The 27,914-nt window shown below is 44.1% G+C and overlaps 1 protein-coding gene across 14 annotated transcripts in view; it reads left to right on the forward strand.

Annotated features, from left to right (window-relative positions):
• Positions 1–27,914, forward strand: part of KIAA1217 (KIAA1217 ortholog) — a 1,254,604-nt gene that overhangs the window by 1,192,314 nt on the left and 34,376 nt on the right. For 12 of the 14 annotated variants that reach the window (XM_063921607.1, XM_063921603.1, XM_063921600.1 and 9 more), the window contains 4 exons: positions 5,436–5,540; positions 9,248–9,300; positions 16,915–17,081; positions 23,490–23,665. In XM_063921607.1, the coding sequence (XP_063777677.1) occupies positions 5,436–5,540; positions 9,248–9,300; positions 16,915–17,081; positions 23,490–23,665 (501 nt within the window). The remainder of the gene's footprint in view (positions 1–5,435; positions 5,541–9,247; positions 9,301–16,914; positions 17,082–23,489; positions 23,666–27,914) is intronic. The other 2 variants (XM_063921602.1, XM_063921606.1) reach the window with 1 other exon arrangement.

The raw sequence follows: 27,914 nt of genomic DNA on the forward strand, positions 1-27,914 counted from the left end.
GAGACTCTGCCTGTATCCCCGTCTGCACTCTAGTCCATTCTCTACACACTGGGCCGGATTCTGGGATGAAAGCAAAGCAGAAAAGAGCAAGTAACTGGGCACCTTGGTAAAACCATGTGGGGGAGATGTACTAAGCCTTGGAGAAAGATAGAGTGGAGAGAGATAAAGTACCAGCCAATCAGCTCCTAACTGCCATGTTATAGGCTGTATTTGAAAAATGACAGTTAGGAGCTGGTTAGTTGGTACTTTATCACTCTCCACTTTTTCACTCTCCAAGACTTAGGAGGCCATGTACTAAGCAGTGATAAGCGTGGAGAAATGGAAATGGAAAAGTTGCCCATGGCGTTCTTCATAATTTTAAAGTATGCACATTATAAATGTTACTTCAATGCTGACTGGTTGCCATGGTCAACTTCTCCACTGGCTCACTGTTCCACTATTTTTACTGCTTAGTACATATCCCCTTTGGTACATCTGCCTCTTTGTGAGCTAAATGCAAAGGAGCCAGTATTTACCCTGCATGCAAAGCCAGAGCCGTCTTAACAGCAGTGTAGGCCCCTGGGCCCAGCAATGCACTGGGGCCCCTACCACTCATCAGCGGCAGGGGTGGGGGGTGCTATCAGTGGCAGCTTTGATGTCCCGCGGGCGGTAGGAGGTGTTCTGTCTTCTGCTCAACATGTAAGACCTGGAGCAATAATTTCTGCTAATTATTCCTTTACTGCACAGATGGAGCGTGAGGGAGAACACTAAACTCTAGAAGGGGACATTGGGCTGAATGAAGGGGCCCCGGTACATGACTTCCAGGGTGGTATGGGGTGTTTAATACATTGGGGAGGGTCGATAGTGGAGTGGTAGCGTCTAGTTTACCTTCGTGGAGAGGACCTTTCCCATAACCCCCTGGGTCCATGTCACAATCTATTTGGAATAGTAAAGTGTGGCGAGCGAAGCGAGACACGGAGCCCGAAGCGTGGCGAGTGAAGCGAGCTCGCGAGGGTCCAATGCTGCATAGAAATAAAAAAAATACCCCAGACGCACAGAGAACGAAGAAAACATTTAGGTGCTGTAAGGGCGGAAGTTCTCTTCTGCCCTCTCGTTATGTCACTTCCAGGTCCTGAGCACGAAGGTAAGATAGACACAACCATAGTGGAGTGGGCTTAATATTCATCATTTTCTGGTGGGAGGGCAGCATGCTTGACTGCAGATATCTCCAGTTCCTGCAAATAGATTTCTTAGTTTTAATGGAATAAAAAAACAAAACAAAAAAAACAAAAAACCGAGAGAGTGCCACCTTTCAGGAGGTACTGAGGATTTGGGGATCAGAGTTCAGTAGCCAGAGCATTCCACCAACGAAAAAATAAAACTGCATATTAGGCGTGTGGAGCTGGAGCATGGACCAGCTGCTGGAAGGCTGATATATCTGGTTCTGGGCATAGTAGAGACAAGCTGCCAGTGCTTTCCAAAAGGAGAGAGTCCCAGCTTTTGAAATATACCCTCAGAAAAACTCTACGTCAGACAGAACCCGATATATCTGGCTGGGAAGAAAAATTAACAGGCTTGGATGGGTACCACTACTTTGAAGTTGGATATCTTTGGTTCCCCAGGGGTGATTTTCAAAAATAAGGTACCCCTGGAAAGAGGGGACCCCCAGCTATCAGCCTATGGCCCTTTTACCCCTGGAACCCTTCGGTAAGAGCCCATTGAGCCCATATGAAAAGACAGCCCTGTACAAAGCAATAAATGTATTTACATAGTTCCTTGCTCGTTATACCTTTACTCACACCTCAGAGTCAGACCCAGTGATATTAACATTCTCAACATTTCCGTTCTTGATGGAATAAACTATGAGGATTTTTGCCTCACTTTCCTTTCATCTGTTATTACTGCATCGCAAATGAATAATAGAATGTGCCGGAGGTAAAGACAGAACGTTTTTCGTACTTCTGCTTCAATTCCGAGTTGTTTCCATCAAGAATGATCTATGCTGTGGTTTACCAGAGTAAGCCAAGATCTGCCTTCAAAAGTCATAATTTAATTCCAGAATTGTTTCCAGATTGCCCAATCTAGGAATAGACTGAGTGTCCCTCTCAACATATATTTGGTTCCACATCTACATTTATCACTCTTTCAAGATGGTATAAAGTAAAAAGTAATCTCTTTATTATTGAGTTTATAATCAAAATTTTATTAAAACAAATCTGGACAGATTTAAACTCAGGACTACATACTGTAACATAATAATAATAATAATAATAATAATAATACTACAATGAAAAGCTCATGCATATATTACATAGAATTTACATTGGGGCAGATGAATTAACCTGGAGGAGGGATAAAGAAATTATAAAGCAATGATTGATAAGTGCAAGGTGATAACGCACCAGCCAATCATTACGGATTTGAAAAATGACTGTTAGGAGCTGATTGGCTGGTGCGTTATCACCTTGTACTTATCACTGCTTTATCACTTCTTTATCCCTTCTCCAGGCTTAATACATCTGCCCCATGGTACTATAAAGAAAAACTACTATCGTAGTCTGTATAACATAGGACATTAAAGGACTGTTTGTTTAGATCTGGACTTGGCACAATCAGTTTTCTCTTGTCTTGTCATACTACATGAAGTCACTAATTTTGATAATATTAGGGGTCTATTTACTAAGCCTTGGATGGAGATAAAGTGCACGGAGATAAAAAAAAAAAAAAGTGCCAGCCAACCAGCTCCTAACTGTTATTTTTCAAACCCAGCCTGTGACATGGCAGGTAGTTGCTGATTGGCTAGTACTTTAGCTCTGTGCACTTAGGCCCTCATTCCGAGTTGATCGCTCGCTAGCTGCTTTTAGCAGCAGTGCAAACGCTAAGCCGCCGCCCTCTGGGAGTGTATCTTAGCTTAGCAGAAGTACGAACGAAAGGATCGCAGCGCAGCTACAAAAAAAGATTGTGCAGTTTCAGAGTAGCTCGATACTTACTCCTAGCTTGCGATCACTTCAGTCTGTTTAGTTCCTGTTTTGACGTCACAAACACGCCCTGCGTAGGGCCAGACACGCATACGTTTCCCCAGCCACTCCTGCGTTTTTATCTGGCACGCCTGCGTTTTTACACACACTCCCCGAAAACGGTCAGTTACCACCCAGAAACACCCACTTCCTGTCAATCACTCTGCGGCCAGCAGTGTGACTGAAAAGCGTAGCTCGAGCAACAGCTTTTGTGAAAGTACGTCGCACACCATACGCATGCGCAGAAGTGCCGATTTTTAGCCTGATCACTGCGCTGCAAACAACGGCAGCTAGCGATCAACTCGGAATGAGGGCCTTAATCTCCATCCAAGGCTTAGTAAATAGACCCCTAGGTCTGATAAGTAAACAAATGCTTAAAAGACTCACTGGCCAGATGCACAGCAATAGTGGCAAATTGGCCCAGGGTTCCAAAAGCACGGCCCCAAAAGAGTTACCATGTAGTGGTAATTGTGGAGAGATGTACCACTGAAGAAGTTGCACAATGCAACCAATGAGCTTGGAGGTAATATTTATCAAGTACGTTCTATAAAATGATAGGTAGAAGCTGGTTGCTATGGGCAACTTATCCACTAGTCCACTTCTCCACTCTTTTCACTGCTTTATCCGACAACGCGTTTCCAACCCCTTGATACATCAACCATACAGTCCCAAAACAGTTGTACATCTTGTTATATTAATAGAGTAAGCTTCATCTTTTTATCATCTGTGTTTTGGTGCATTCATTGCATTAGCATAGTGGGTACTTTCAAAACTGTTTGCTGAGCATAATTTGTGCATGTAAATGACTTTGCATTAGATACATTTGCATAATAAAATTATGTCTTTGCTGTGTAGTAAATAGACTCAGACTGAGTAGATGGAGACAGTTTTCTGCTTCATTTTCTTCATTTATGTGTAATTATCTCACATTTTTTGCACAGGGCTCTTACGCTCCTTTATGTTTAATATACAGCCAGAGAAAAGCACAACATGGGTCCACTGTGTGTACCCGGGGTGTGTTTGGGTGTTGTGTCATAATGGCATATGCAAAGTCACAGGCAGTATAATAGAAAATATAGAAACACAGCAATTGTAAATACATTCCTGGACCGATGCCTGAACAGACAATATGTTGCATTTATATTTGCATGAAGCTAGCTAATTATCTGAGCAGCTATTAGTATTTTTGGGTACAGTATTGCTTGTGAACTGCCTATGTACTGGCATGCTCACTGTGCTAGGAATGCCCATCATATGATTACCCAGAGATGGTGAGATCAGTGCTATTCTTCATCAGTGGCAAGAAACCATCGACAGGGAAACGATTGTTCACACCATCAGTTGCCAGCACTGTGCGGGGGGGCCAGCAGGCCAATCAGGAAAGAGAAGGAGGCAGCTTAGTGGTGTGTCAGGGGGCGGGGCAATGCTCTGTGCCCCCTGCGCTGGGGAGTAAAAAAAACCATTGCTGCATTTCCTGCCATCAGTGGTGGAGAATCATCAGTCCTCCACCATCAATGATAAAACCATTGATCATCGGTGGCAATCTATGAAAGGTTGCTAGCTATCGATGGTTGATGGCACTGTCCTTAAAAGCATCCTGTGACATAATTGAGCTGACAGCTTTTAGTACACTCGGGGGGTAGATGTATCACACCTCTGAGAGAGATAAATTACGAACCAATCGGCTCCTGGCTGTCATTTTTCAAACACAGTTTGTAACATGGCATTTAGACGTTGATTGGTTGGTACTTTATCTCTTTCCAGTTTATCTCTCTTTATCAACCCCTGGCTCTGAATCTGCAGTGCACTTCAACAGGCATGTATGCCACAGAGAGGGAAGAGCACTTTTTCAACAATACTACTTATATTTTTAACAGCATTGCCATTAGGCTTTTATGGCGGCAGTACTATTAATGTTAAATTTTTTAAAACTACATGACAGGTGTACTTTAGAGATATATTATATTATATTATATTATAATATATTTTATATTTATACATATTCTATGAAATCCAGGTAAGTGTACATGTCACCTACACCATGAGGAAGGAGCCTTTTGTTGCGCCTAAATGAATACTTATTGAAGTCCCTGGTTCCTTGCAGATTAAGAGGATGCATTTTCACAAACCTTGGTTAAGCTCACAAAATGGCTGCCACCTTGTCTGAGGAAAAAATATCCACCTTCCTATCATGCTATACTATTGACCCATTAAAAACAAAAAATAAACAAAACTTTGGCACCAAGCGCCCCACTTAGCCAGCGTTTTATTGGCATGTCTGCTAAGTGGCAGCTCTGAGTCCTCTAAAGTGTGTATGTGACAGGCTCACATTAATGCATTTGTCACTGGATTTCAAGCTCAAGGATATGAACTGATTGTAACCTTCTTCCCATGAGTGCAGGGCCGACGCTGGTAATAGACTATTCCCTTGTTTTACAGGGAGAGGATGCATGCCATGGAGAAACAGATTGCCAGTCTTACTGGCCTGGTTCAGACTGCACTTTTCAAAGGGCCCAGCCCGAGCAGCACTAAGGATGCACCTGGGTAAATATGTAAAACCTTTTCATTTACATCTGGCCAAAACCCCAGGGCTCAATTTACTATGTTGGCAGCCAAATTGCGTTACATTATAAATTGGTGGGTGGCAAAGCTGCCTGGCAAGTGTCAGCAATGCTGCAGCCATACACAGGCCAGTGTCGGTGACACGTCTGTGCTACCACAACAATCCGTCAGTATGCATCCAGTGTTATACTAGCCCTATGGGGAGTGCAACTCTCTATTTATGAAAGGAACAAAATCCATTTTTTATTAATTTTGTTGAAAATCTGTCATTTACTTGGAATTATTGCCGTCTTACTAATTATAAGGTACTTTTTTTTTTAAGCGTGGAGTGTTTAATTAGTATATAATTAGTCGCTGCTGCCTACAACTGTTGTAAGAACCATAAACAAAGGCACCATTGGCTTAAAAAAAGGATCTGTGCTGTGCTTTGCTCCACCCACTTTGCATGTATCTTTGCACAGTGGTTATAGCAGCAGCCAGACTTCCCAGCATCTTTGCTTTACTAGCCTGCCACCAATGTCCTTGTATCTATGGTTACCACATCAGCACAAAGGATGCCGTCTCTACTTTCCCTCGGACACCCAACATGTCCGATTTACCTGGTCAAACTCTAATGCTGTCCTGGCCAACCTGTGGCTCTCCAGCTGTTGCAAAACTACACGTCTCAGCATGCCCTGGACAGTTTTAGCATACCCTAGTAGCAAAACTGTGGCAGGGCATGATGGGATTTGAAGTTTCACAAAAGCTGGAGAGCCACAGGTTGGCCAGGTCTGCTGTAATGTGTCTAGATAAGTATATGTATTTATATGGGGAGGGGTGGGCTAAATATTTACAACTGCATTTAATAGCTTGGTGATTGCATGCTTAGCGTAAGGAATAATGGTCACTCACTTCTCCTAAACCATTTTGAGTTAAACTATTGGGTTAATAAAATATTGGTGGAAGAATAGTGAATATTGGCCCTCATTCCGAGTTGTTCGCTCGGTATTTTTCATCGCATCGCAATGAAAATCCGCTTAGTACGCATGCGCAGTGTTCGCACTGCGACTGCGCCAAGTAACTTTGCTATGTAGAAAGTAATTTTACTCACGGCTTTTTCATCGCTCCGGCGATCGTAATGTGATTGACAGGAAATGGGTGTTACTGGGCGGAAACACGGCGTTTCAGGGGCGTGTGGCTGAAAACGCTACCGTTTCCGGAAAAAACGCAGGAGTGGCCGGAGAAACGGTGGGAGTGCCTGGGCGAACGCTGGGTGTGTTTGTGACGTCAACCAGGAACGACAAGCACTGAACTGATCGCACAGGCAGAGTAAGTGTGGAGCTACTCTAAAACTGCTACGAGGTTTGTGATCGCAATATTGCGATTACTTCGGTCGCACTTTTAAGAAGCTAAGATACACTCCCAGTAGGCGGCGGCTTAGCGTGTGTAACTCTGCTACATTCGCATTGCGACCGATCAACTCGGAATGAGGGCCATTATACCCATAACAAGCGATGCATGTGATCTATTAACTCAACCTAACAAATCTGCTGAGCACTAGAATACAGGCTCAAGATTTTAATGTGACCTTTATCAACAATCATAGTTTTAGATATTAATATAAGGAATATATTTTGCTTGCTTCTTGCTATAAAATCCTGATAATATTGAGGCGAGTGATCTGGGGAACGACAGTTGTGTCTGATTCAGGTGAATTGTTAATTGCATTATTCTTTCCCCCAAATGCCTTTTTTTCTTGTGTTAGTCTTTCATGATTTTATTGTTTAAAAAAAAATTAAGGTGAATTAATTGCTAAATGTCCAACACAATATTATAACATTAGGTCATTAATCATTTAGGCAGCCTGTTAATTGGTGACCTAACTGAGGCACTTCACCTTTACGCACCAGGCTCCTAGTAAGTCCATAGGGGGGTATGCAACTAGCTCCGGTAATCTTGGAGCTATTGGTTTTGCCCCCCTACCTACACAATTGAGGCAGTTTTCACAAATTTTTTAGGGAAATTTTCACCAATGCCTTTTCACCTTTTTTTTTTTTTTTTTTTTTTTTTTGTGAAAAGACATTGGTGAACATTTTCTCAATCAGCGAAAACGGGCCGGCGGGAAACTAGACTTTTCGCTATTTTTAAGGTGAATGGGGATTTGCCCTATTCAATAGCAGGGCTGTTTTAGAAGAATTCAGCAGGCACGAAAAACATGTGGATTGGCGAATCCACATGTTTGTTTCACCTAGGCGAAAGAAACTGACCTAATTGCATACCCCCCATAGTCTGCCTTCATATGAATATTAGGTCAGGCCTCAGTGGCTACGTCTGAAATGTGTAGGTGACAGGTATACTGCACAAAGGAGGCGCTAAGTTTCAATTGGGATGGCAGATGTAGTTCAACAACAGCCGGTGTGCTGAAGGTCTATATAGACCATAATATAAGACAGAGGTTTCTTACTCCAGTCCTCAAGGAGCCCCCAATAGGTCGTTGTTGTGTGGATTTATTTACAGGTGAGTTAGTCTGTTTTACTGGGTCAGTAATTATTTCCACCCATTTCCATAGACAGAAGTCCTCAAAACATGAACTGTTGGGGATTCTTATGACCTGGAGTTGGGAACCACTGGTCTATATAGGGTTCATTCAAACAAATATGTTGGTGACAAGTCATTCTATTTCCACTCTCTGAATTCTGCAGCTGTCAGCAGAAAACTGATTCCAAAGTGAACATCAAGATTTCTAATGAGTTGCTTGAACTTCTCCAGTGAGAATATATCCTGCATGAGAGTTGTATCACCTGGGGTCTGGTAATGCAAAGAAATGTCAGCACTCCAAACAGTTGGGTAGATAAGAACACATAAAATAAGCTTTGTAAAAGGAACATATTCTCTATAAATGGCCCACAAGCTTTTATACACCACTTGTAGTTAGGATCTTTTCCTCGGATTTGCTGCACGTTCTATGAGCGGACATTGGGGAACAGAGTTTCAGGTTCTATGAGCTGACATTGGGGAACAGAGTTTCAGGTTCTATGAGCTGACATTGGGGAACAGAGTTTCAGGTTCAATCAGTTGACATTGGGGAACAGAGTTTCAGGTTCTATGAGCTGACATTGGGGAACAGAGTTTCAGGTTTGCCCATTACTTGGAAATAAATGAGAGCGCTCTCATTTATTTCCAAATATTGTCTTTAATTAGGTGATAATCCAAATCACCTGTTGGGAGCAGCAACTACAATTATTTATTTACAAGTGTTCAATTAGACTTAAGGGAAACTTGCGCCTGATAAACAAGTGTTATTGTTTATTATTGTTTTTTGCCCATTACTGTATAACTCAATGTTTCCCAACCACGGTCCTCAAGGCACACTAACAGCCCAGGTTTTAGTGATATTCATGCTTGAGCACATACTGTTAAATCAAAATAACTGAGGTACTAATTACATCACCTGTGCTCAAGTATGGCTATCCTTAAAGCCTGGTCTGTCAGTGTGCCTTGAGGACCATGGTTGGGAATCCCTGGTATAACTGACTAAAGCATGCATGCTGATATACATTTGGAAAGTGTTTGTAAAACCAGGAATGATGACATGAAGCACGCCGGAAATCCTGAGATCTCAGTCAGTCAGGGAAAGTCCTGCCTACATCTAGTAGTACTGGTTCTGCCTTTGGCACTAGTAACTCTGTTTTCTGCTTTTCTTATTTCAGTGAGAAGGTCTTAAAGTCTGCAAGCAGCACTCCTCCAATCACCGACAGCCCAGGTACAGTATGGTGAACAGTTGTCTAATGACCGAGTGTAAATCAGTCCTTCTGCTTATTTAGAAGTCATTCTTTTATTGCCCTCTGCTGTTTTTAACACCCTGCACCTGTGCATTCTGGGTAGAGCAAATGGTCACAGTATTATAATACATCTATGTGAACTGATAAAACACAGCCACAGTTGTGACCTAGGCTCAAGCCATGCTTCTAATAGGTAGAAAACCTTTTAAACATATAAGATCTTGGGGGAGATGTACTAAGCCTGAAAAGTGATAAATATCACTGTGATAAAGCACCAGCCAATCGGCTCCTAACTGCCATGTCACACGCTGTGTTTGAAAAATGACAGTTAGGAGCCGATTGGCTGGTGCTTTATCACAGTGATATTTATCACTTTTCAAGCTTAGTACATCTGGCCCCTTGTGAGTGCAGGACAGACTGCACCCATACCTACTGGGTAGAGTTGTTCTAGCCCAAACCAGAAAGTGTGGCAGGGATTGCAAGCTTTCTGTAAATAGATCTTTTATTTTTCTGGATGCCGGTCATTGGCCTTTGCTTTTTATAAATATCACTGTTATTATTCTGTAGCATCAATATTTTCCATGGCATTGTACAACCAGAAAGCATTATGAAAGTACATTTATTTTCTATGTTTCCCCATCCAGTAAGCAATTCTGCAATATTGTCAAGTATTTGTGATTCCGCATGTAACGTCCCCATCAGCTCCAACATCCCTGCTGTTTATTTCCATGCCCATCCATGTTTCTGAATGTAATACCAGAAGATTTATCATAAACAAAACTTGTACTCTCTTTACTGTGTCACGTTCTGAAAGATATCTTGTGAAGTATCTAGATTATTCTAGATCATTGCTCAGCAAGGGGTGTCATACTGTATAAGACATACAGTATACTACTCTGATCAGAAGGATTGTTTTTTAGATTTGGTACAAACTTACTCCCGATCAGTCCCAAATTACGTGTTAACAATTGCTCAAGCCTTATTAATGTCAAGGATGTAACCCATCCTAAAATGTACTCTTACCACTTAATCTAAAATATGCTGGGCCTGATTCAGAGTTGTACGATATTGCACTGCCCAAGGAAGCAGCAGGTGGAGGCTTTTGTTGGAAATAGACTTTTGAGAAACTGACTCGGACACCGCCCCTTCCCCGCCCCCAAATGCCCTCCGCCTGTCAGTCAGGTTGGGGGTTAGGGCACTGCGTGTGAGGATCCAGGACCCGTTCTGCGCATGCTCAGTTTCCCCACCATCGGACTTGTACGATTTAGCTTACAAGTCTGAATTAGGCTCATTTTGCCTTATACAGAGGGGATGTATTTATGTGACCGGCGGGTAGGAGCCCGCCTGTCACATTACAGACTGCTACATCGCGCCCCATTCTAAATCCCGACAGTCGGCATGACGACTAGCAGGGACTATTCCCACTCGTGGATGTCCACGACACCCATAGAGTGGGAATAGAACCTGTGACGAGCACAGCTCGCCACAGAACCCACAAGGGGCTTGTTCCGCTTGCCACCCCTCCCCCTGAAGTTTTCCGCCACTGGGATCCCCAGCAGCGGTCGCGCATATCCATCCCATATAGAGCTACTAGTAACATTCACAAGTATGGTGCCCTTTCTTTCTAACACCCTCACTGACTGCCTTATCCAGAGCCGGACGTATTCGTGTAAGTCTCACTGCGCATAGGTCTGGATAGCGCGCAAACGGAAGCGGAGTTACAACTGAGGTGCACGGATGTGTTGCTGAAAGCGATTGCCTATAAAGACGCTCTACCACCCACATAGGAGGCCATACTCGGATGGTGGTACTGCTACCTGCCATTGGCTGGTGCATGCATAGATGGACGTGGCAATCGGTATTTCAGCGCCTACGGATGCTGACAGTGGCCATTCAGTCCTTGCACATATGGACGTGCAGATATTCACCAGGGAGGGGCTTTGTAGTGGCAGATGTGCGAATGGGAAAAGACGCAGACACGGCCCCAGTATACTTTAACCTGGTGTTATAAAGAGGGTGTGCTATAAAAGTTGCTTTATTGGACACAGCAAACATTCACCGCAGACTGCTATTTATTATTATTTGTATTATTGACAACAGAGAACAGTAGCTGACACGTCTGCCCAGGTATGGAAACTTCTCCCTATGAATGTTGCTAGTAGCTGTGTTCTAGAAGGCATGTTCTAGGTTCATGTTTAGTTATCTGGTAATGCTCTGCTCAGCCCCGTGCAGCTTTTATTTTCATTGATTGTTTTCACTTTTGTGGGTAGAAAATTCTCACTTATCAACAGAGTTCATAGTGTTACTGTGTGTTCATTGTTTGTACTTCAGAAATACAAGGCTCAGTCAAAACAGGCAGAGAAATTTTGTTTGGTGTCCAAAATAAATTTCCTGTCAGCAGAAACAGAAGACGTGCATTGTTTGTCCTGCAGAACACAATGAACTTGCAGTTTTTGATTAACCCCATTTACGTGGGATGTCAGTGTCAACGCAACATGAGGTGACTGAGAAAAGAAAACTGCTCGCCTCAGTTTTTCTTTCCCGATCCCCAAGTCAATGTCAGAACCACTGATCCATGTGTTGGGGATTTAGAAAACACACAGAGGAGCTATGCACGTAAGGCATTTTCTTTTCCATACATGCAGAAATATGGTTTATTTAAGACTTGCAGGTACTCAAGTCAGACGTCATACTTTCTACATATACTGAGGGTTCCTTTATTAATACACTTAAGGCAGAGTCGGCCATAGGCATAGGCAAACTAGGCAATTGCCTAGGGCATTTGATATGCCTAGGGGCATCAGCAGCTTCTGCTGATTAAAATGATATGCGGCATGCCTATATTCTGTGTGTAGCATTTCATATGCAGATACAGCCACAGTCTCACACAGTATATAGGCATGCCGCATATCATTTTAATCAGCAGAATCTGCTTGTGCATCCTAGCCACATAGCAATGCAAATAAGATGCATTTTCATAAAAAAGGTGCCCGATGTTAGCATTGAGGCAAGATGAGGACACATCTGTATCCAAGCAGAGGCCTAGGTCACAGTGTTAGTGGCAGTGTGAGTGCTGTGTGCATGTGAGTGGGTTGGTTGTGCAGTAGTGTTCGGAATATGTGTAAGAAGCATTATGTGTGTCATGTAAAATGCATTAATAATGTGCAACATATGTGTAGGGGCCCTATGTGTGTCATTATGTGTATAAGGGCATTAATAATGTGCGGCATATGTGTAACAGGGTACTACTGTATGTGTGTCATTATGTGTATAGGGGCACTAATAATGTGCAGCAAATGTGTAGGGGGCACTATGTGTGCCCTTATGTGTATAAGGGCATTAATAATGTGCGGCATATATGTAAGGGACATTATGTGTAAAAGGGCATTAATAAAGGTTGTCATAATGTGTAAGGCGCATTATGTTTATAAAAACATTAATAATGTGTAAGGGGCATTACTGTGTGGAATTATGTGTATAAATGCATTACTAATGTGTGGAATTATGTGTATAAATTCATTACTAATGTGTGGCATTATGTGTATAAGGTGCTCTACTATGTGGCGTTGCGTATAGAAAGGGCACTACTGTGTCGTCTAATATGCATAAAGAGCAATAGGGTGTGATGTAATGTGAATAAGGAGCAATTCAGTGTGATGTAATGTGAATAAGGGGCTCTACTGTGAGGAGTAATGTTTATAAGGTAAAGTGATACTACTATGGGAAGTAATATGAATTATGGACACTATCGTATGATCAAATGTGAATAAAGTTGCAGTACTGTGTGGCGTAATTGAAATTGGGTTACTATTGAGTGGCCATGCCCCTTGCCAGCAAAAATACACCCCTTTTTGGGCTGTGCGTCAAAAGTGCGAACTGTTCCTATTTAAAATATAGGGGGTACAAACACCATAATAAAGACTGCTATGGGTGAGGGGTGATGGTGCTGGGAAAGAGGTGCAAGGTCAGAGGCGAACCAGCGGTGGTGCTAGGGGGCACCAGCCAAAATCTTGCCTAGGGCATCATATTGGTTAGGGCCAGCTCTGACTTAAGGCCTACACAGGCGTCTTTGACCTGAGTCTCTCACATACTTCCCTTTATATAATGTGTAACCCCCAGGCCATTCTGTGATTGGTTACAGGTCTGGCACTTTCCTGTGAGAGTCTGTTAAGAATTGCAGCTATGCAGTGATTGTTTGTGATTGTTACATGAGAATGTAACACCTGAAAATGGTCCCTTGGCGTGGGCAGTATAGACTGTCATACACAAAGCTTGGTTAGGTAACGCAGAGTGAAATTGTGTCCCTGGAATAAAATGGCTGAGTTCTGGCTACAATTTTATTTTACTTTTTTTTTTATTTATTTTTTTAGAAATTAGGCCATGTAAAAAATAAAATTAAAATATGCTCAGTTTCCTAATGAACTAATAGTGTACAGTGGTTCTCAAACTTTTTGAATCACGTCACCCTAGAGTATCAGAATTTTTTTCACAGCACCCCATAGGCCAAAAGTTTCTTAATAGAATATTTATTTTTACATTACTTAATAAGTACATTGTTTTTATATATCCTCCTTAGGCTCAGTTGTGTGGTGAGGGACAAGATTTGTTTACGTTTGTCCACATATTTTATGATTGACAACCACCAGTACTGGTTTTGCCTATTACATTGACCATAAATCATTTGAATTGGTCCTGGACCACCAATCCGAGGCACCCATGCAAGTGTCCTGCACGGCACACAGTTTCAGAACCACTGGTTTAGTAAAAGATGAGTGGAAGGACCCACCATAAAGGGCATGCAAGCCTATGTTTTGAGTGGAAACTCACAGGTTAAGATCTCATGGATTGCACTGACAGCAATGTTCTGCAGATCACTTGAGGGTCAGTAATGTGATAACCTGCAGACTGTTAGTGCAAAAAGTAGAAAGTGATGTGGGGAATTATGCAATACAGTTATGTCTTTCTTTTGACAACGACTAGTTAACTACTTAACAAACACCGCACACGGGGTGTCATTCCGACCCGATCACTCGCTGCAGTTTATCGCAGCGATCGGGTCGGAACTGCGCATGCCGGACGGCCGAAGGGCGTCGTTCCCTAGCGATCGCCTCTGCCTGATTGACAGGCAGAGGCGGTCGCTGGGCGGGAGGGGGCGGCATGACGGCGTTTGGCCGCCGGTTTGGGGGCGCGGCCCGGCCAACGCAGGCGTGGCTGGACCGTGCGGGGGGCGGGCCGCAGCGGCTGCATGACGTCACACGCAGCCGCTGCGACCAGGGGCAGCGACGAGCAACTTCCGGCAAGCCGCAGGAGCTGCGCTGGCCAGGAGTTATTCAACAAGTACAAAAGCATCGCCGCTGTGCGATGCTTTTGTACTTCTGCGGGGGGGGGGGCGGACAGACAAGCGGGGCGGGCTAGCCCTGTGCTGGGCGTCCCCCTGCATGTCTGGGAAGATGATCGTAGCTGTGCTAAATTTAGTACAGCCACGATCATTTCGGAATGACTCCCACTGTTAGGTGCACTAAGCTGAGTCCTGGGGGAAGCCTCGTGTATCCTCTAGCCCGACCCTCATCTCTGATATCTGACCAGCACTCCCTTAAAAAGGGGTCTACCTCTGAGGAGAGAGTACTCCTTTATATTGCAGAAAGTAATCCTCTAGAGCAGGGGTGTCAAACTCAAATTCATCGGGGGCCGCATCAGCAGTTTGGTCCCCATCAAAGGGCCGGTTGTATCTGTAGGTCTATGTGTCCACTCTTTATTATCATAAATTAATGTCACTGCATTCAATTATTACTGTTTTTTGTAATAATGTAAGTAATAACTAGCTCTGAAAGGGGGAGACGCAGAGAGAGAGCGTGAGGGGGGAGACGCAGAGGGGGGAGAGACGGAGAGAGGAGCAGAGAGAGGGGGAGACAGAGAGGGGAAATGGATAGTGAGGAGATAGGGATAGAGAGGGGGGAGAGACGGAGAGAGAAAGGGGGGAGACAGACAGAGAGCGAGAAAGGAGGAGAGACGGAGAGTGGGGGGAGACAGAGAGGAAGGAGATGCATAGAGGGGGATACATGAAGAGAGAGGGGGGGCAGAGGAGCGAGAGAGAGGAGGAGCAGCACTTTCCACTTGTACAACAATAGTATTGCATTTTCCTGCCTGGCATCAGTAGTGCTTACAATCAGGGGCTGTCACTGTGCATGGAGATGGCTGCCAGTGACTCTATGCATCCCTCCCATGAACTTTTGGCGCTGGTGACAATCAGGACCGGGGTGTAACAGCCAGGTGTCCGTGTGAACAGCAATAGAGAGAGGGACTTGGAATAGTTAAACAAGTCGGGCACATGCAGCATTTGAGTCTATGGTGGAGGAGCTGAAAGCAGAGCATCTCCTTCTCCCCCTCCGGCCGGGAGTCGGGACCCGAGTCACTGACTGTGCAGTGACTGTCTTAATGCACAGGGCTCCGGGGCACTGGTGGTGGGCAGACAGGCGCAGCGTTGGTGGCGGCATTAAATGAGTCAGTGAGACTCATTGTAATGCCGGAAGCTCGGGGACCTGAACCAGCCCCCACCGCGGGAACAGTCAGCCCCCCTGTCACCGCTGATTGTAACAGCTCAGAGCTAAAGCAGCATCACCACCCGGAGCTGGCTGCGGGATCACGGAGTACCCAGCCCCGATCCCCGGCTGCGGAACACTGGCAGCTCTCAGACCCCAACACCCTCCTCCAGCCGCAGGTTATCCACTGTCCGAAGCACAACTCACCAAATCGAGGAGAGCTGCGCCATCAAGTCCGCACTGGCAAGGCTCCACCTCCTATTTTTAAAGTTTGCAGCCGGGCCACAGAGCCATCAATCAATCTGGCAGGCTAGGGATTGGCTGCAGCGAAGCGCGTCCCACGGACCCACCCATGTTTGAAATGTGAGTCCGCGGGCCATCAGACGAGGTCTGGCGGGCCGGATTTGGCCCGCGGGCCTTGTGTTTGACACCCCTGCTCTAGAGCATACAGTGATTTACTCCCTCCGCTTTATATACACCAGATTGCATGGTGGTTATCTGTACTTTCTTATAGTTATTAACACCATTTGCAAACTTTATCCCCCATTTGCTAGCAACTGCAGATAGACTGTGAGGGAATGCAAGTGTTTATTGTACCGGCAGCCAATAGATGGTGCCCGACGGAACAATTCAATTGTTGCTCCATTCGGGCATGAACAGCTGCCGAACCCGCCATTTCAGCTCGCAGCCCCCGGCGGTGGCGAGCTTAAGTGAGCGTAAATTTACCTGTTTCGATGCCCAATCAGCACTTTATGCGTTGCGTCTAGCACTTTGGTTGGGTTTAGCCATTTTATGTGGTTTAACCTGGTCTGTTTGGGTGCAACACGCACAGAAAACAACAACAATTGAATTGTACCCATGATCTTCAGCCACTTTAGACCTGAGATTGGGCGTGCAACCGATGCAAGAAACAACTGAATTACCCACTATATATTTTCATACTGAACATAAATCTCCCCCCATAGTGTAAATATTTTCTAATTTTTTTCATCATCGTGTCTTGTTATGTACTGTATAATAATCTATGTATGACTAGTTGTTACATTGTTTCTGCAGGACACATTTTATCCAGTGGGAAGAATTCATTATCCATTGTTGAATCTACAACTGTCTTCACTCCAGCCCCACCTGCTGGATCAACAGATAAACAAGTCAGCCTCCATGATATGAGGCGCAACATAGCAGAGCTACGTCTTCAGTTACACAAGATGAGGCAGCTGCAGGTAGGTTGCCATCTGCATATCTGTGTATTTCACATGCAATTCGCTTTATGTCATTTGTAGGTTTTTGTGTTTGAATTGTGTCTACTAGAGCACAGCTAATCCCTCACTTGTGGAACTACAAATCCCATGTTGGTACATAGTTTCCCTCTGTTTCAATAGTTCATCTTTGGGGTTAGGAATATCAGGATTTGTTATTAATTATAGCTATAATTATTTATATTCGGAATAATAATATCAATTCTGAAAACGATATATACTGCTAAAGGTGAAAGACAGGCCCCTTATCCATCTTGCAGGGGTCTACTGTAATCTTAGATAAGTGCCAGGACTTTATATGAATTGGCGTTCTGCACTTTGTTGGTTGATCTATAGGTGATGAAAGAGTCGCTGTTTTCTAGTGCAGACTGTTCTGTGAACAGGATGAGTGGGACAGCAGAATGACCGGGAACACTCCTGTATACCTGTAAGCAGCAATACACAATTCTTGGATATCGGAAGCACCTTGTTAATCATTAACACACTCAAGCGAAAAACCAATGTACAGCAGGCTCAGGTCTCACACCTCTGGCCTTTGATGGTTAGTGAAGCCCAAACTTTGCCTAATAGCTGACCCAACTCCGGACTGGAACGGAGAACTATTGGTAATACTACACAGATGTAACAAGTTCTAAAAGAGGAAGAAATCAATTCCCATTTTGTGGGAATAACAAATGTTAATTTAGTTAGGAGTCTTCTAATGATCTTCAAAGCAGTGATGTCAGGGGTCAATTCAATTCAATGCAATGTTCCGTTGAGCATCACCGTAATTCTTCTTCGCGTGTCAGCCAATTATATTAGGCCGTACATCACAAGCTTTCCCACACACTTCTATGGGCTGTGAGGAAAAACTTGCCATGTCTCTGGAAGGGCACATTGCTGTGGGACCGGTACCCATCACTGCCACACCAATGTTGAAGTGTTGTATGTACTATAGAGAACCCCCGAGAGGAGAACCCTCCAACAGATTAAGGGGGACATTTAGTAAGCAGTGATAAAAGTGGAGAAGTGAGCCGGTGGAGAAGTTGCCCAGAGCACCCAATCAGCTGCACTGTAAATGTTTATAGTATGCAAATTATACATGTTACGTCAATTCTGATTGGTTGCCATGGACAACTTCTCCACTGGCTCATTTCTCAACTTTTATCACTGCTTAGTAAATGTCCCCCTAAGTACTATAACTACTTCACCATAAATCATTTAAAAACATTCCCAGAGCTGCTTATAACTTTATCCTATTTTGTACATTTGCACTTTACCAAATAATGTAAAAAAAAAGGGGCATATGTATCAAGAATAGAATGGAGAAATGGATTAGTTGCCTATAGCAAGCAATCGGATTCTGCAGAGGTAATGTAAGGCTGCTGTATCACAGTGTGATATAGACAGTGATCTCCTTATACAGCACATTATAAGACGTGGGGACAGTGACTTTTCTTACAGCCTCCTGTTGGTGATGGTGGCATATATTTATAGTGTTTCATAACACAAATAATAATGATGGCAGTTAAATTGCTCTTCGTTCTATGAGTGAGATAGTCATATAAATAACATTATATATAAAATAAAACTATATTCTACTATACTGCAAACAAGTCCTAGGTTCGGATGGCGGTCATTAGGTCAACATGGTCATTAGGTCGACATGAGTTTTTCGTATTTTGCTTAACGATCGACGTGGACTACAATTGGGAACGGTAACCTTGCCCGAAGTGCGAGCCATGCAAGGGGACACGGTGCACTAATTGGGGTTTCCCGTCACTTAACAAAGAAAACGATACCAAAAACAATAAAAAAAACCATGTCGACCTTTTTCCATGTCAACCTAGTACATGTTGACCTAATGACCACATCGACCCAATGTATGTCGACCTAATGAACCACACCCCTAGGTTCTAGGTTGTATTAGTCAATGCCAATAGATCTATATGTACTCTGTTTGGTCATGTTACTTTTGTTGGCAGAAGCTGTAGACCAGATATAAGAATGCAGACTGCACCACCTGCAGCTTTTTGTTAGAATTGCATCTTAAAAATGCTAAAAGTGCTATTGGGTGCTGCAACCCGAAAAATGGCCGCTCTGAGCCTGCCTTCGCAGCCATGATGCGGAGGCAGGGGGCATCCACAATTTAGCGATGCAATTGCAAATGAATAGCGATCGCTGCCGGCTAAAATAGCAAAACTGCAACTGAAGCTGAATCAGGTCCTATATGGTGAAAGAACCTCGCTGACTCTGGTGTAAATGGTTTCCATTTAGTGTTGGAATATTTGCATATGTATTCTCTTGGAGTGTGGCCTGAAATGCCACCTAACTCGTGTCATTGCTGTAGTGCGGCTAGTGACATTTACAGCTCCTACACTCCTACAATCCACTCATTCTGGTTTGTCTTTTAATGAGAAATATTTGACAGACACTTGGGCAAATAAAGGCAATATGTAAAGGTTAGCATGACTGTGAAAAAACGCGCTGATTACTTTCCAGTGCGCAACGCTGCTTTTATGGGCACAATAAAATCTAAATCTCTTCCAGTTAAGATATGTTTTAAATTCTTTTTCCATTTCATCTTCAAACTGTAAAAGTACTTAAAGATATTTTGGATTATTTCATTTTCCCTGTTGAACTGTGTAATTGAGACAGTGTCGGACTGGGGCATGTTGGGCCCACCAGGGGAATGCAGTGGTAGGGGCCCGTGTCTAGGGGTGTGGTCAGTCTGGAGAGGGGGTGTGGCCTTCTTCCTTATTAATTTTACTAACCATTAGAGAGTGCAACGTCTGGGCCCCTTCATAAATATATACAGTAAATTCAGCTGCTGCATGCATGATCACGTACCAGATTAATAACAGATTAATAACAGCAATGCACTCTATAAAATACACCATAGTCCAGTATAAGGTAACATGTATTATGTATAATTAAAGTGCACAGTCTGGAACCTGATCCTTAGAGCAGGAGGTGGGGCCCCCAGGCAGGGGGGCCCACCGGTGGTTTCCCCTGTACCCCGTGGGCCAGTCCAAGCCTGAATTGAGAAACCAATATTTGTAACATTTGGCAAAATTGTACATTTCTAATATAACTAATATAAAATGATAAAGCAGACTGTTATACTGCTGGTACTTGAGGCCTGATTAGAGATTTACGAAACCCTGAAGTTCACATGTGCAGATCAGGTCCTGCAATGTGGCTGGCAGTGCCCCAAAAGCCTTAGCATGATTGACAAGCTGCTGGTGTTTGGGGGCGCTGACTGGCAGCTCTCCAGAAAACGGGGGCGGATCAGATATTCTGGCAGTGGGCATCTTTTTGTTTAAGACTCCTCCCGCAGCTTTTACATATTTTAGCATTGCCGCTGCATACAAAGCGACTGTGCTAATAGCATACAGCTATGCATCAGCTCCTTAATGCAAGAATTCCTCCACCTAGACAACCAGGGTCATCGAGACTTCTGCCAGGCACGGGTGATACCAAATTGCGAGGTGTGACCACGCTTCCTCCAAAAAGAGCATGGAATTATGCATGGCGCCACACACTGCAAAGAGGTGGATGGAGGAGGGGGGGGGGGGCTGTGTAATTAGTGCCCGCTCCCTCTCCATCCACCCCCCTTTGGCGCACGTATACAGCTGCTGGTGTCAGATTTTCTAAAATCTGATACCAGCAACTCCTAAATTTGCTATATCCTCAATAATGAGGATATAGCAAAGATTGAATGAAATTTGTTTCCCCTTTTGTGATACTAAATAATGCGCAAATTGAAAATAAATAAATAAATAAAATTCCATTTGCTGTGATAGATCAGCTGTTAGTTTTCCAATCTGTTGTACCCCTCTAATAGGCTATGAGAATGTGTTGGAACTTTGTGCGGCATATACTTTGTGTTGTACCGCTGAGGTAATGTTCTAGACTTATTCCACATTTAGCTCGCTGGGGTTGAAGCTGCTGTTTAATTAACATAAAAGCCATGTTTTTATTTCTCAGTGGGAAAGAGGAGTTTGCTTCTATGAAATGTAACCACATGTAATTAAAACATTAAAAAGCAGGAGAGAAAAACACATTCACTTTCATATATTTCCTATTTCAAATGAATTTCATCTTATTTAATTGGTTCTCTGCCGCCACAGTGGAACTTTAAGAGTTCTCCTTGCCAAAGTCTCTTTATCACAGCTACACATACTGTACTATTTATTTACAGTAATTGGCAAGAAATAATTAGACTGTTCTACTACAGATAATTACACTTCGTCATCCTCACATCTTCCTCATGTACAGCCCTGTATAACTGTTAATGAATGTGAGAATGTAGGACAGCTAATACTTAATATATAAGTTTATGTGGGTTTAGTATGAAATACCTACAATCAAAATCTCAACAGTCAAAATACTGACAACAATTGACAGACGGTCAAAATCCTGACAAGGTCAAAATACCAACATTTAAAATACCGACAAGGTCAAAATACTGACATTTAAAATGTTGACAGGTCAAAAAGTTGACACAAGTTTTTAATAGGTTTTTTTGTGTATGTCGGCATAGGTTGACACGGACACTGTATAAGTGTACCGCGGCCCCTTGCATGGCTGGCCATGCTTCGGGCACAGTGTCTCGATGCGCTCCTCACACTATTATATTCCCCCTCCAGGTCCACTGGTATGGTAAAGTGAACAAGTCTGTTTCAATGAAAAACTCGTGTCGACTTTTTTACCTGTCGACATTTTAAATGTCTATATTTTCACCTTGATTGTATTTTAAATGTCGGGATTTTGATTGTAGGTAAATTGACTGCATCCCGTTTATATATATATATATATATATATGCATACAGTATGCTGTATATTTATATACTGCCTGTTAAGTTCACAAATATGTGTGCAAATATTTTAAAGTATAATCAAAACTGAAGGCCGTGTGTCCTGGGGCAGTTTTTATTCGCAGCACTCCTGTTGTCCTGAGCTGAAACCTTTCAGGAAAAATTATGGAAGATGCTCACGTGCCATAGTAATGACATATGTTCCTAACCCACATGGAAATGTAATTAGATGTGCATTAGGAACATATTACTCTTAATATTTGAGATCATATACCGTAAGTCTTTCCACATTAGCCTTAAATGACCACTAATGCTGTAATAGAACATTCTTTGAAGGAAAGAACCACTAAATACTGGCCCAATTTTTGACATTAAAAGTAGTTTACAAGAGCAAAACCTTCCGTATTGCAAACCTTCACTTTTTGGGCAAATATGTCTATTGGTCTTATGTATGCATTTACTGTATATTTATACCAGTTTCTGTAGTGAGGTGGCATAAGCCCCACCCCTGAGTGCCATCATGGCACCGGCACAATGATGTCATTATTCAAAATCATTCCTCTGCTTCCAACTCGCAGTGGGGAAGCGGTAATTACACACGTTACCTACCAGAACTCTTCAATCATGAGGGTTTCTGCAATACAGGTTGAGTATCCCTTATCCAAAATGTTTGGGACCAGAGGTATTTTGGATATCGGATTTTTCCGTATTTTGGAATAATTGCACACCATAATGAGATATCATGGCAATGGGACCTAAATCTAAGCACAGAATGCATTTATGTTTCATATACACCTTACACACACAGCCTGAAGGTAATTTTAGCCAATATTTTTTAAAACTTTGTGCATTAAACAAAGTGTGTCTACATTCACACAATTCATTTATGTTTCATATACACCTTATATACACAGTCTGAAGGTCATTTAATACAATATTTTTAATAACTGTGTGTATTAAACAAAGTTTGTGTACATTGAGCCATCAAAAAACACAAGTTTCACTATCTCACTCTCGCTCAAAAAAGTCCGTATTTCGGAATATTCCGTATTTCGGATATTTGGATATGGGGTACTCAACCTGTATAAAGTTCCATTCATCTGTTGCACTGAAGGTGTTAAATAGTCTTCAAAGGAATACCAGCTATTCCCATCAGAGCAAAAATGATGACGTCATGTCAGAAACTATAGTCACCGCCTTCCAGAATACTTTATACTATATGGAGCAGAACAGATGTAAAACATATATTATCAATGAGTAATATGTTCATATTAACATCTATTTAGCAGAACTTGGAGCACTAACGTTCTCATTCTACTAAGCTGAAAGAATGTCATCAAGCCAGAGTCAATGGCATCATCCAGCCAATTAGTGCCCAATTGTCCACTTCTCCATACATACAACACAGCTGTGGGGAGCACACTGCTGGCAGAGACCAGTCTTACAGTATATACAGGGATTTTCTATTTAATCACGGGTTTCTTGTAATCTGCAGCTTCAGGGATGAATTGTGTGTTTAAGATTCTCAGGAGGCAAAAGGAAGAAGTGAGAACTGATTTCTTTTGTGTAACAGCTGCAGAACCAGGAGATGGTGAGAGCGATGATGAAGAAGGCAGAGATGGAAATCAGCACTAAAGTCTCAGAAATGGTCAAGAGCCTGGAGGACCCGGTGCAGAGACAGCGCGTCCTAGTGGAACAAGAGCGCCAGAAGTACCTCCAGGACGAGGAGCAGATTATCATAAAGTTAAGGTAAATAAAATTAGCAATAAAATATATAATGTCATAACAATTGCGTAAGAAGGTTCAGCGTACTGTGAGAGTGGTTCTGCTATGGAGTGGTTTGCCTTGTGAGCGGGAGATGTCATGAACACTGACAGAAGGAAAACATGGCTTGGATGTCTTTGTTACAAGATATTAGTTAAGAGCTGCATAGCTCAAGTTCTCCTTGCAGGTGGACGCCACGATGTTTACTGTTCCGGGAGCGTGTCCTGTGCGTGTAAGCGGATTTGGTGGTAAGCAGAGATCCGTCTGATTTCACGTGATAACTTGCACCAAACATAGCCCCTGATACTGATGAAGGCTACTTCTACAAGCAGATAGACAGGGATGATGTGGCCACAGCAATGTATACAGCTCAGAATACAGGCTGAGATCCGCAATTATATCGTACGCAATGTGGCCGCATCCACATCTGCAATTCTAAATCAACCTTGGTACCTGTAAATCTGATTAGTAGAGGATATTATGGAGGTGCTTAATGCAGGGAATTTAGATCATTGGCTTCCCTGGGCACAGGACGGAATTTGCTTCTCCATAGAAGGCTACATTGGCAGATTTCGCACTGGGGATTTGGGTTTGTCATCTTCTGGATCAATGTCAATAAGAGTTTTTTTTAAAGGTTAAATTTTACGGCCCTTCCTTACTTATCATGTACCTGTGAAAAGCACTTTGTATTCAGAGAAATGCCCTATTTAATAGCAAAATATCCCCGGCGTTCCCTCTAGTGGTACTATATCCCAGTGGCAGAGCCCCCTCGCACCAGTATCAATGGACTTTTTCTTTTATTTTCAATATTTCTCTTACGTCCTAGAGGATGCTGGGGACTCCGTAAGGACCATGGGGTATAGACGGGCTCCGCAGGAGATAGGGCACCTAAAAATAACTTTGACTATGGGTGTGCACTGGCTCCTCCCTCTATGCCCCTCCTCCAGACCTCAGTTAGATCTTGTGCCCAGAGGAGAATGGGTGCACTGCAGAGAGCTCTCCAGAGTTTTCTGTGGAAAAAGAATTTTGTTAGGTTTTTTATTTTCAGGGAGTCCTGTTGGCAACCTGCATCGTGGGACCGAGGAGAGAGAAGCAGAGCTGGCTTGTCAAGTTGGGCACTGCTTCTAAGGCTACTGGACACCATTAGCTCCAGAGGGAGTCGGAACACAGGTCTCACCTGGGGTTCGTCCCGGAGCCGCGCCGCCGTCCTCCTCACAGATGCCGAAGGTAGAAGCGGATAGAGAAGACAGAAGACATCTTAGGCGGCAGAAGACATCAGATCTTCATGAGGTAAGGCGCGCAGCGTTAAGCTGCGCGCCATTGCTCCCAGTCACACACAGAGCAGCACTGAAGGGTGCAGGGCGCAGGGGGGGGGGCATCCTGGGCAGCAATAAACCTCACATTTTGGCACAAATACAGTGGCATTAGACTGCGGAGGCAGTAAATGGCTGATCCCCCGCCATTTTATTGAAAAATCACTGGGACCGAAGCCCGCCGTCGGGTGGGCGGGGCTTGATCCTCAGCACTAACCAGCGCCATTTTCTCCACAGAAGCTGCATGAGGAAGAAAACGCTGGCTCCCTGGTCTCTCCCCTGCTGAACACAGGCTGGAAAAAAGAGGAGGGGGGCACTTTGGCGACGCAGTGAGTGGGAATTGACATAATATATATAAAAAAGCGCTATCTGGATATATATATATTTTCTTCCAATGTTGTTAAGCGCTGGTGTGTGCTGGCATACTCTTTCTCGGTCTCTCCTTAGGACCTGGTTGGGGTTTTGTCCCCTTATAGGTTAATCCCTGTGTGTGTGGGGTGTCGGTACGTGTGTGTCGACGTGTCTGAGGCGGAAGGCTTCTCCAAGGAGGAGGTGGAGCAAATGAGTGGTGTGTCCCCGTCGGTTGTGCCGACTCCAGATTTGATGGACATGTGGCATACGTTGCATGCAAGTGTGGCATCTTTACATAAAAGGCTTGATAAGGCTGGTTTAGGGGGGACATCAGGCGGTCAATCCTCAGATTGGACCGACTCACAGGGCCCGTCGGGGTCTCAAAAGCGTCCCTTAACACAAGACACTACTACCGACACGGATTCTGATTCCAGTGTCGACTATGACGAAGTAAAATTGCACCCTAGGGTGACTAAAGCCACTCAGTGCATGATTGTGGCAATAAGGGATGTGTTGCATATTGTGGATGAACGCTCGGTCCCCGACACAAGGGTACACATGTTTAAGGAAAAGAAACAGATTATTAATTTTCCCACATCTCATGAATTAAATGAGTTCTTTGGAAATCACCCCCCCCCCCCCCACTGTGGACAAGGCCCTGACGCGCTTGTCCAAGAAAGTGGCGCTACCGTCTCCTGACACAGCGGCCCTTAAGGACCCTGCAGATCGCAGGCAAGAAACTACATTAAAGGGTATTTATTCTCATACGGGTGCTGTGTTAAGACCGACGATTGCGTCGGCATGGGTGTGTAGCGCATTTGCAGCTTGGACAGATGAGCTGACAGATCAATTTGATACTATGGATAAGGATACTATATTTCTAACTCTAGCCCATATAAAAGACGCAGTCTTATTTATGAGGGATGCTCAAAGGGACATTGGATTGCTAGCTTCCAGGGCCAATGCTATGTCTATCTCAGCGAGAAGATGCTTATGGACTCGCCAATGGACGGGTGATGCGGATTCCAAAAAACATATGGAAGTACTACCCTATAAGGGTGATGTATTGTTTGGGGATGGGCTGACGGACCTGGTTTCCACAGCTACAGCAGGTAAATCAATTTTTTTACCATATATTCCCCAACAGCAAAAGAAAGCAACACCCTATCAGATGCAGTCCTTTCGGTCGCACAAGTCCAAAAGAGGTCGGGGATCCTCTTTCCTCGCCAGAGGTAAGGGCAGAGGCAAGAGAGCACCTGCTTCGGCAGGTGCCCAGGAACAAAAGTCCTCCCCGGCTGCTCCAAAACCCACAGCATGCCGCTGGGGCTCCCCGGAGGGAGTCCGCACCGGTGGGGGCACGTCTTCGACTTTTCAGTCAGGCCTGGGTCAGTTTGGACCTGAATCCCAGGGTGTTGGAAATAGTTTCCCAGGGTTACAAATTGGAATTCGAGGATGTGCCCCCGAGCCGATTTTTCAAATCGGCCCTACCAGCTTCCACATCGGAAAGGGATGTAGTGTTAGCTGCAATTCAAACGCTGTGTATACAGCAAGTGATAATCAAGGTTCCCCTGCACCAGCAGGGAAGAGGTTACTATTCAACCCTATTTGTGGTCCCGAAACCGGACGTACCGATTTTAAATCTGAAATCCCTAAACCTGTACATAAAAAGATTCAAATTCAAAATGGAATCTCTCAGAGCGATAATAGCCAACATGGAGGAGGGGGACATAAAGGATGCGTACCTTCATGTCCCCATATTTGCCCCCCATCAGGAATACCTGAGATTCGCTGTACAGGATTGTCATTACCAATTTCAGACGTTGCCGTTTGGACTTTCCACGGCCCCGAGGATTTTCACCAAAATAATGGCGGAAATGATGGTGGTCCTGCGCAAGCATGGAGTCACAATTATCCCATACTTGGACGATCTCCTGATAAAAGCGAGATCAAGGGAGAAATTGCTGAGCAGTGTGGCGCTCTCTCTGAGAGTGCTCCAGCAACACGGTTGGATTCTAAATCTACCAAAGTCACAGTTGATTCCTTCATCTCGACTACCGTTCCTAGGAATGATACTGGATACGGAACAAATGAAGGTCTTTCTCCCAATAAAGAAAGCCCAAAACATCCAGAACATGGTCAGAGACCTGCTAAAACCGAAAAGGGTGTCAGTTCACCAATGCACTCGAGTTCTGGGGAAAATGGTGGCGGCCTACGAGGCCATTCCCTTCGGAAGGTTCCATGCAAGGACTTTTCAATGGGACCTTCTGGACAAGTGGTCAGGGTGCCATCTGCACTTACATCGGAAAATAACTCTGTCCCCAGGAACCAGAGTGTCCCTCCTGTGGTGGTTGCAAAGTGCTCACCTGCTGGAGGGTCGCCGGTTCGGGATTCAGGACTGGATCCTGGTTACCACGGACGCGAGCCTCCGAGGATGGGGAGCGGTCACACAGGGAAAGACGTTTCAGGGTCTTTGGTCAGACCTGGAGTCCTGTCTACACATCAATGTGTTGGAGCTCAGGGCCATTTACAACGGCCTTCGACAAGCGGAGAGTTTTCTTCGAAACCTACCG

This window comes from Pseudophryne corroboree, chromosome 5 (assembly GCF_028390025.1).
Source record: "Pseudophryne corroboree isolate aPseCor3 chromosome 5, aPseCor3.hap2, whole genome shotgun sequence".
Lineage (NCBI taxonomy): Eukaryota > Metazoa > Chordata > Amphibia > Anura > Myobatrachidae > Pseudophryne > Pseudophryne corroboree.